At 42.6% G+C, this 10,072-nt stretch overlaps 1 protein-coding gene across 1 annotated transcript; it reads right to left on the bottom strand.

The window, feature by feature from the left end:
- Window positions 1–6,270: 6,270 nt before the first annotated feature.
- Window positions 6,271–9,233, bottom strand: LOC308167513 (DELTA-stichotoxin-Hcr4a-like; the record flags this gene model as incomplete). The annotated part of the gene is made up of 2 exons (XM_080541930.1): window positions 6,271–6,721; window positions 9,133–9,233. 2 exons carry the CDS (start codon window positions 9,231–9,233, stop codon window positions 6,271–6,273), a joined length of 552 nt encoding a protein of 183 aa, XP_080398056.1.
- Window positions 9,234–10,072: the final 839 nt, after the last annotated feature.

Below are 10,072 nucleotides of genomic sequence, written 5' to 3'. Positions count from 1 at the left end.
TTCCTACTCTGCATTGCGTTGCATTGCGTTGCACTTCTCTCTCTGCTTTCCCTCGCGTACATTCGAATGCGTGAAAATGTATTTTTTTCGATGCCTCAGCCCGCTGTTTAATGTGGCCATGGTAAGCATGCTTTCAGCCAATCAGTAGTTCGTTCATTCCGATAAGAGCTACTGATTGGCTCTTATAACTTTCAAGTTCACTTAACATTTCACCTCTCGCCCGGCAGAATAGCTTATGCTAGCTAGCTCAAACGATCTAAATAATAATAATCAATAAGGATAACTTGCTTGATTTTGTGAATATGGACATTACTGTCAGCGACCTAAAGGGATTTCGTAGACTGGACTGGACTGGAAAAACACAACTACTGGCTAAAGGCCGGCCGAAGCCAGCGATCTTCACACCCAGAAAGGGAGAGTCGCCAGCAAGCCTGGTATGAGCGGTTTATATGATTTATATGATTTGCGAGGCTGGTGGCGATCTGTGCTTGTTTATATGGTTTGAGTACTGCTATGCTGTGGTTCTGGACCAAAAGTGTTTGAGAGAGATAGAGAGGGAGGGTTTGTGATGTGATGTCAAGTGCCTGTGTGACAAAGTGTGAAAAGAAAGTGTGTTGTGAGTTTACTATTGGCGCTTTTCCATTATCGGCCCGGATCGCTTCGGCTCGGTTCGGGTCGGCACGCTTCGGCACGCTTTTGAACAGTTCTGATTTTCCACTATACACAACAGACCAGGAACGAGTAGGAGGAGTAGGAGATAGTAGGCGGAGTTACGCGTCATAAAAGCGCGCCATGGTGGTGACGTATATTTTCACGAGACACAACACAGCCACAACAACAGCAACATGGAGGAACTTGAAGCTATCGTATACTTTTTCCTCGGCATGTGGTATATTATTAACTGTGGTTTTTTGGAGAGAAAGAGAAAGAGAGAGAGGAAGCTATGTACACATAATAAAGTCATGTTTTTTGAACCCTTAAAACCACTGCCTTCACTTGTCTGCTTTATGAACTGTAGTATCATTGTGTGCCGTGTTATTCACGGACAAACACGGTGCCCTTTGCGGGTTAATAACTGTGATTTACCGTGGGTTAGGATAACAATTCAAACGTGTCCGGATAGGGGAGAGGACAGGGAATCCAAAACCATTTGAATGGTGTCTATCCTACACTCCTATCACCGTCGACACAGCGCGGAGCGAATTCCCTGTTAAAACGATTCTCTCCCCCCGCTGTCAACGGGAGTTTCAACCAGCTGGCGCGGTGCTGCACTCTCTCTATTTCGGGCTAAACTGTGCAGTGTAGCCGGCGTCCTGGTTCCTCCAGCAACCGGACACTTCCATAAATAACAACAAATATGTAATATGTAAATATGTATAATACCACGTTCATTGATAAAATGACGCCAGGGATGGAAAGGGGTGATGGCAGTTTTAGAAGGGGGATGATGAAGCTCTGGACTATGGAACGGCACAGCACAGCACAACGGGGGGAAATGCGATAAGAATTATGTCATAATGCAGCACCATCATGCACAGATCAGCCTTAAAACATGTAACGTTAGATATATATCGTTATACAGGGAGCGATGTATTTCTACGGAAAGGCTGATAGATTGTAGAATCTTCTTGTCGGTAAAACGATGGAATCAATCTATTGAGGATTGTGATCTTAAATGCGTTGTGTCATCTCAGGATAGATTAGGTGCACAGCATACACGATTTGACAAGGAAATAGGATGTTCAACACGGGTCGGAATCTCTACTTGATTTATTACTATCGGCATTAGTCAAATACATGCTCACATCAAGTCATCCGCTCACTGCTGTCCATCAAAAATGGCACATCCATCAATAATATGACATAATAACAACTGCTCTGATTAGATTGCTTAGATTGTTTAATATATCAACGGGGGGAAAAGCGAGATGAACTCGCGAGTGTCATGCTTCCTCCAAGTCCTATCTATCCCATTCAAAGTGTTTTAGCCTTCCCCCTTTCCACTGGTAATAAGGAATTGGCAAGAATAGATCGATATAAATAGATCAACATAATGCAGCACTATCATGCACAGATCAGCCTTAACATGTAACGTTAGATATATAACGGTGCGACGTATTTCTACGGAAAGGCTGACTGACGCGGGGCTCATTCAATCTCCGCGTTTGTTATAGATACGCTTGCAGCAGCGGGTGAACTCCCGGTTCATTGAGTTTACGGTTAAAAGCATATCTTCTCGGGGTGTCAGCGCGGTGGTTAAGGGCTCAAAATGACCGTATACCGATGGTGAAGTTAGCAAAGGAGTATTGTGTTTGTACCACCTCCACAGCCGGTGTTATTCACGGGCAAAGACGGTGCATAATAGCGATTTTTGTGTTATGCTTGTTGTAAATAAAAGTTATATGATGCATTGAAATGACATTAAACTAAGATAATACGATGGTCAGCATAATTTTTCGAATCTTTATTAATAAGCTATTACAGAAACTGTAGTGACATTTTCCAAGAGTGAATGTGGTATTTAAAAATGGCGGTTAGTGATGAAATCTATGAACATGGGATGACGATTTCCATTGACCAATCAACGGTGTGCAGCGTCATACGTCACACGCAGCCTGGCAAAAAGGTTCCAGGTCTCAATTTGGTTCCTGGTATCGAAGGGTAGCTAAAGAAGCGACCTGAACCGACCCGAGCCGACCCGGGCCGACAAATGGAAAAGCGCCAAAGAAGCAGGCCAGCCCGGGTCGACCCGGGCTGGCCCTGTAGTGGAAAAAGGGCTTATGGAGGATGGAAACGGTGTGTGTCTGTGTTGTGCGTGTGTGCGTTTGCGATGTTGAAACTGGACTTGTAGATTTCAGCAGGCTGGCTACTTGAAAAGATATTGGTTAAAAAAAGATTGAACAATGAGCACCCCTGATATAGTCGAAACTGGTTTTTGGTAATCTGATCACAAAGTGACACTACAGTTTATTAGCGGGTTCTAGGGCATCACAATTGCATTTCCTTGAAACTGCGTTCACTGATAGCGTGTATGTGTAGCCTAATTATGTGTATTTCTATATCTTATGCTTACCCAATCTAAAAGCTCACGGCACGTGCCTGATACATAGGCTACAGATCAAACAGATACATGAACATCTCTTCTGATTAGTATGAGTTGACCTCATTTCAACTGTAATAATTAATTAATAAATAAATTTGCCATTTAGCAGACGCTTTTATCCAAAGCGACTTACAATTACGAATTACAGGGACATTCCCCCTGGAGTAACTGAGGGCTAAGTGCCTTACCCAAGGGCACACTAGTAGTGGTGTGGTTTCAGGCGGGATTTGAACTCACAACCTTCCGATCACAAGTCCAACTCACTATCCACTACTAGACCACCACTACCCCTAACTGTCCTCAAGAAACAACCACCATTACGAACAAGGAAACAATGCAATATGCAAGACGTGGCTACGAACGAACGCGTTTTACTTACATTTCTGCGTTTTCACTCAATGTGGAGATACACCGGCGCTGTTCCAAACGGCCCTGTCGCAAGTCTTCTGGCTCCAGAAATGTGGTTGAAAGTTGTTATAAACACGGTGTCGTCTTTTGATGACGTCATCGCCGGGTCCTTCCGGAGCTGTGTTCTGGTACTCCGCCCACTTAGCTCGGGTGTGTGCCTTCTCAATAAAAGCGCCCACGTTAAACTTGTTAAAGCATTTAGAAATACTACATATGGATAAAGTAACCCAAATGATATGCTACTATCTCTGGATATAAACATGATCACTACCACTGTACTCAGCAACACTTGTAGAATATGGATCAAGTGAGTTTCAGCCATGAGGGGTGACACACAGCTGTGTCTTGTCATGTCAAACTGTGAAGTGTAAGGCGATCAACTTCTCCAGAATTGAGTTTTTTTTTAACCTTTATTTATACAGGTAAGAAACACATTGATCCCCAAGGGCTCATTTTCAAGTGTGACCTGTTCAGGCATACAACATCCACCACAAACAAATACAATACAAAACCTGGCCTACATAGTCTAAACACTAAATTAAAAACGACATTGTCTAAAACTAAAACTAGTCTAAAATAGTCTAAGATAAACTAAACTTTCCGTCAGTATAGACTAAAACTAAACTAAAACTATACAGTCTAAAACAAAAACTAAACAGTTTCAGACTCTGCTGTAAAGAATTCCAAGAGGAAGGGGCTGCGAATGAGAACGCCCTTTTGCCTTTCATGGTCCGGACCAAGGGGATGGAGTATGTGATGATGTCCTGTGTGTGAAGGCCGTAGACGGATTGCTTGCGTGACAGGTGGTTAGAAAGGTAGGAGGGGAGCAGACCAAGGATGGATTTGTAAATGAAAATATACCAGTTAAGGGTTCGGCGGATAGAGAGAGATGACCAGTTAACCAGAGAGTATAGCACACAGTGATGCATAAGGGGTTTACAGCCTGTTATAAACCTTAACGCGCCATGGTAAACTGCATCCAGATGTTGAAGAGAGGTAGCAGAGGCATTCATGTACAAGACATCACCGTAGTCCAAGAGAGGCAGAAAGGTGGCAGCAACCAGACGTTTTCTTGCAGCAGCTGAGAAACAATACTTGTTTCTAAAGAAAAAGCTTAGCTTAAATGTCAGTTTCTTTAGAAGGTTGTCTATGTGCAGTTGAAAAGAGAGGCTGTCGTCCAGTTGAATGCCAAGGTATTTGTAGTTTGGCACAAGCTCAATAGGTGAACCCTGACATGATACAATGTCAGGAAGAGCACTTGGCACCCGCTTGTTATTGGAAAGATGCATGACTTTGGTCTTCCCTGTATTCAACACCAGTCTGAGCTGAAACAGCTGGGACTGAAGGGCATCAAAAGCAGTCTGCAAAGCCTCGAAGGCACGGTTGATAGAGGATGCAAAGCAATACAATATTATTGTGTCATCCGCATACAAATGAACAGCAGCATTAGAGATTAATCCTATTTCATTGATATAAATGGTGAAGAGAGTTGGCCCCAAGACCGAACCCTGGTTAATTGAGTCTTTACTTACAAGCGAGTTCGTTTAATCTCAACGAGACGTCCTTGATATAACTTCTAAGATAAAATGATCCAATCAAATATTAGGCACCACTACTGAACTGTTCTTTAAGATAATATTTATTCGAGTACATATATATATATATATATATTATATATTATTCGATCAGCAAGCAATTGTATTTCATTCCATGGAAAGGGGTCCTATCTAGCTTCACCTCCGCAGGCCAGTATCAGCTAGTCGTCAACAGGTTAACTGCAGAAGCTTCACCAGACAAGAGCCCAGTTTCGCCTTGGTACATAGTCTTTATACATTTTCCTTAACATTTAGGGATGGGCTGTCCCTCTGGTAGGTTTTATGGTAAGCGTCTATTCTATATCGGTATGTGGCCTTCGACTTCTTTCGGTGTCCGTGTGAGTGTGCTGTGTGTTATCTTCTTCTTCTGACCCCCCGGTCGTTTGTCATGGTGAGAGTGTTCGGACACTCTGTCGGCAACGGTATCCACCTATGTGAGCAGCCTAGTCTTGCGCGACGTTAGACACACACACATTCTGTTATGTTTTTTAAGAAACCAGTAAGCATATGCACACAGTTATGTTTTTACGATGTACAGACATTTTGATACAGTTATTTTGGTTGTATTCTACGTGCGTTCTAAAGCACTAATTGGCCAGTTAATTGATCTTCAAACACATTCCCTCATGACTAGGTCAGTAGGCCCTATGGCCTATGTCCTTATCAGGATAGCTTGTGTAAACATCACTGGTGCCAGGCCCACAGAGTCCCATGACTTGGGATTCGATTAACAAGTTAAAATACAGTATAGAAGAATAGACTTATCATTAATCATTAGTTATGAAAGTATAAAATCAGTACAGGAAAATAGAACATCATAACAGCAGGTACAAAATGGTTGTTAGCACATAGGTAAAAATAAGCAATCTACAGGCGGTTTGAACCACAACACTTTCTTCCAGTCAGGAGCCCCTTCCCCCCATGTCACTCAAAAGCAGAACCTCTCTTTTGGCTTTGCGAGACCTTCCCATTTTTTCTCAACTGACCTCAGTCACATATTATTTAAATGAGCACACAGTACATGATTTATCACTTCTAGTTATTTTAATACAAATCCCCAACAGAAGACACATTGGAAGGATTCTCTTGTACACAGCAGTAGCAGTAGGATCTGTTGTAATCAGTGTAAGTGAAAGCTATCGCTATCGCTATAACACTAACAGCTTAGTAATGCTGATTGAGTGCGGGCGTGAAGAGCTTGTCCCACACCTCCACCTTCATGATGGCTCTGCCCATAGGTGACATGGTGGCCTTGATGTCCAAGTAACTACCCTCATAGGTGATACCAGAGCCATTGGCCTGCTCTCTGACGAAGCCTGTCTGCTCCTTGTTGTAGTACATGTCTTTGTACAGAGCCTCGTCACACTCTTTGCCCTTATTGCAGATCCCCACAGCGAACCAGTTCTTGTACATGTTGTAGTCGTAGGGAACAGCGAACATGAGAGCGACTGTCTCAATGTAGTCCTTCTGTGTCTTCTCCAGTAGGTCGTAGGTCATGACCCCCACACTGCCTGTGGCTTTGGCGCTGGTCTTGCTGAAGGCGCATACCTCGGTCTTCAGAGGTCTCACCGTGGGCTGGGGTGGGTTGAGGATGTTGCCGCTCTCCAGGAAAATCCTTTTGGAGCACACAGACAGACAGTTCGGTTTTGAATGAACGACTTTGTGTCAAGAACAGCATTATTTTACCTTGAGTAAAGCATCATGGACTGCACTTATATAGCGCCTTTATCCAAAGTGCTTTACAATGGCCTCTCATTTTTTTTGATTGATTGATTGATTGAAAACTTTATTAGAAGATTTGCAGAAGTAGGTACATGAAAGTACATATTACATACAAGGTCAACTAAAAGGATAAAAACCCAAGAAAGCCACTGGCTTATTTCAATTGGGGTCCTTGATTTTCAATTCATCGTTACATGTAAGACAGACAGGAAAAGAAAAAAAAACTAGTACTATCTACAAGATAATACAGACAAATAACTATTACTATCTCCAAGATAAAAATACATCCATCAATACTAGATATACAATACAACAAAACATCAGGTATGTACAGCGGGTAGGACAGGTGGGGACATACACCACAGGTGGGGGCGGGGGACAAAACACAAAGTATGTACAGTGGGTAGTTCGGGTCTTTTAATCTGATTTTTGATTTAGAGGGTCCAGTTACGGATTGCAGCCTCCTGTAAATGTTTTTTGAGAGTGGTTTTGAAGGTGGGCAGTGTTTTGCACTCCTTTAAGATTATAGGAAGGGCGTTCCACATTTTTACTGCATAGTTTGCAAACGAGTTTAACCCATTCACCCATTCACACACACACATTCACACACCAATGGCGGCAAGCTACCATGCAAGGCTCCGGCCCACTCACTGGGAGCAATTTGGGGTTCAGTGTTTTGCCCAAGGACACTTCGACATGTGACCAGCCGGGACTCGAACCGCCGATCTGCCAACCTTGCGATCATTAGACGGCGGCTCTACCTCCTGCGCCACAGCCGCATCATTGCATCATGCAATTGTGATTTAAATGTTTATTTACAGTATGAGCTGACACTGTTACACATCATATGCCTGCATCACACAGGGTCTGTGTTCTTGAATAATCGATTTGCGATCCACCGGAAATCCATTCATTTAAAATGGAATGTTCCATAGGCTTGCGTTGTCAAGCTATCCCTCAGGTCAGACATTGCGACGTAATACAGTGCCAATCCAGCAGGGGGCAGACATAAACCTTATGTTTTCTTTGCCTAATGACAAAAGTGTTATTAGTCTTGTATACACAGCACAGCATGCAAGACACTGATTTAAAGTGAAGGTAGCAGAAAACGGACCCTGATTAATTGTTCTATAGTTAGAGTTGCTTTTAGAACATTTTGTAAAGTAAAGGCTAATATGTTGAAAAAACTCCAACCTGAATGGAGTTCAATTCACATCGTTTTAAAGGGATTTTCCACTTCTTAAAAATGATTAGATGGTTTAGCCCTGACCCCTGACCTAGTTTGTACTTAATACAGAGGGGGGTTCTGTTATATTATTAGTCCGCCTGGAGTATTTTGGACATATTTTCAGAATGGATGGCTCCCTATTTGGCCCAAAATATTACTACTCAGTATCTAAGTAAGCAAAATATGTAACTAAAAATGGTCTGAGCTACAGCCAAGGTCAGGACCAAACCTGGAAAACTCTTATTTCATATTCTATGCATTACTACACATTCTATGACTTGCTACCCACCCTATAATTGAGTTCATCATAGCCATGATGAAAATATCAACAAGCTGTCTGGATACAAGCATAGCAAGCTAGTATTGGAATTTCAGTTAGTTTGGAGAGCTTGATAAGATTTTAATTTTATATTTTGTGATGTATGTACTGGTACAGTAACAGTACAGTCAATTTAAAATAAATATTTTAATCTCTGCATCTCTTGGATTTCATATGGAATGAGAAATAATTAACAATATTCAATTTCATTATGGTGGCCGCAAATTTGCCAGACAAATATCAACATTTTCATGTCAGTGAGTGTTACAGAGCCTTATGCTTGTTTGTGTGTCTCCAAAACTGTAAGTGACATTCCACTTTACCAGTGTAAAGCTTAGAAAATTATGTAGTGCGACAGCATTTGGCAGCATTTGGCAGCATTTACATGTGTATAGCATTTCAAACCTGCTAACTGCGACACTTTAAATGAATGTGCAACAATACTATGTGCAATAGGACAACCCTTGTGTACATAAGGTTCAGATATAGGAAAAGTTAGGATATTTATAGCATAGCATAGAGTACAGCACAGTGTTTTATTGTATAGTATAGTAGTATAGTATAGTAGATAGTGTACATAGCCTTTATTTATGTAAACCAGCTCTTTTCCCTTTTTTATTTTACCCTTGGCCCTCTTGTTTTTAGTCTTTTTCCAAGCACCAGGGGAGCCCCCCCTACTAAATGTCGTTGTATGGTACCTGTACTAATGACAATAAAGACCATTCATTCATTCATTCATTTGTGAGGCTGCACTTACTTTGGGTTGACTAAGCAGTAGTTGCTGGTGAGGTTGGTGATCTCAATAGTGACATTTCTGCTGCTTTTCAGGTTGGCTGCCACAACCTCTGCTGTTTCCATGGTGTGTACGTTAGTGTACTCACTGTCACAATGTAAGGGGGAGGAAGAAGAATGCTTAGTTGTTTAGCTGTAGTTCTGTTTGATATTTCTGTCCTGTTACCTGCCCAGGGACTGTCCTGTTACCTGCCCAGGGACTGTCCTGTTACCTGCCCAGGGACTGCTGATGTCATTTAGGTACCCAGCTAATTCAGGGAGAGTCAATGACTGTCCATTGTCCCTTTTAAATAAACCAATAAATACAAATATAAGTGTTGTGAAGGCCCACAGTTTTAGTGCCAGTTTAGTTTCCCCAAACCAGCCCTATTTTGCCCCAGTTATTTCTTTGTTATTTTCTATACTATTCTGTACGTTATGAAGGTATATGTATTATTATTGTAATGTTTCTGTATATATTTGATGACGTAGTATATCCGGGGTGTGCCCGTGACCCGGATGTTAGGTTCGGTGGTGCCTATATAAGAGACGGAAGTAGTCCGCGAGTCAGAGTGTGTGGTGAGCAGCAGAACGAGAGAGAAGCAGAACGAGAGAAAGCAACGAAGTCAATCGAAGATGGCGGATTCAGCAGCGCGCACACCGTGCAGCAACTGAAGACGCCAGGAAAAGCGATTATTGAGTGTACCAGTGTAGCCCGTTTTAGTTGTGTTCAACGTTGGACCAAGCGGGACGCCAGCTGGACATTAATCGTCGCCTCCACGAGCGAACACAGACTCCAGCGGAGCTTCGACGCGGACCACTTCAACGACGCACATGCCATTCAACCAGGCCGCAACGCGCACCACGCCACTGGACTATAAGCCTGTTCAGGCCAGGGACTATCAGTGAGTGATTGAGAGTGTGTG

The sequence above is a fragment of the Nansenia antarctica genome (genome assembly GCF_963989245.1).
Source record: "Nansenia antarctica genome assembly, chromosome: 11".
Lineage (NCBI taxonomy): Eukaryota > Metazoa > Chordata > Actinopteri > Argentiniformes > Microstomatidae > Nansenia > Nansenia antarctica.
This window is presented reverse-complemented; position numbering and strand designations above follow the sequence as displayed.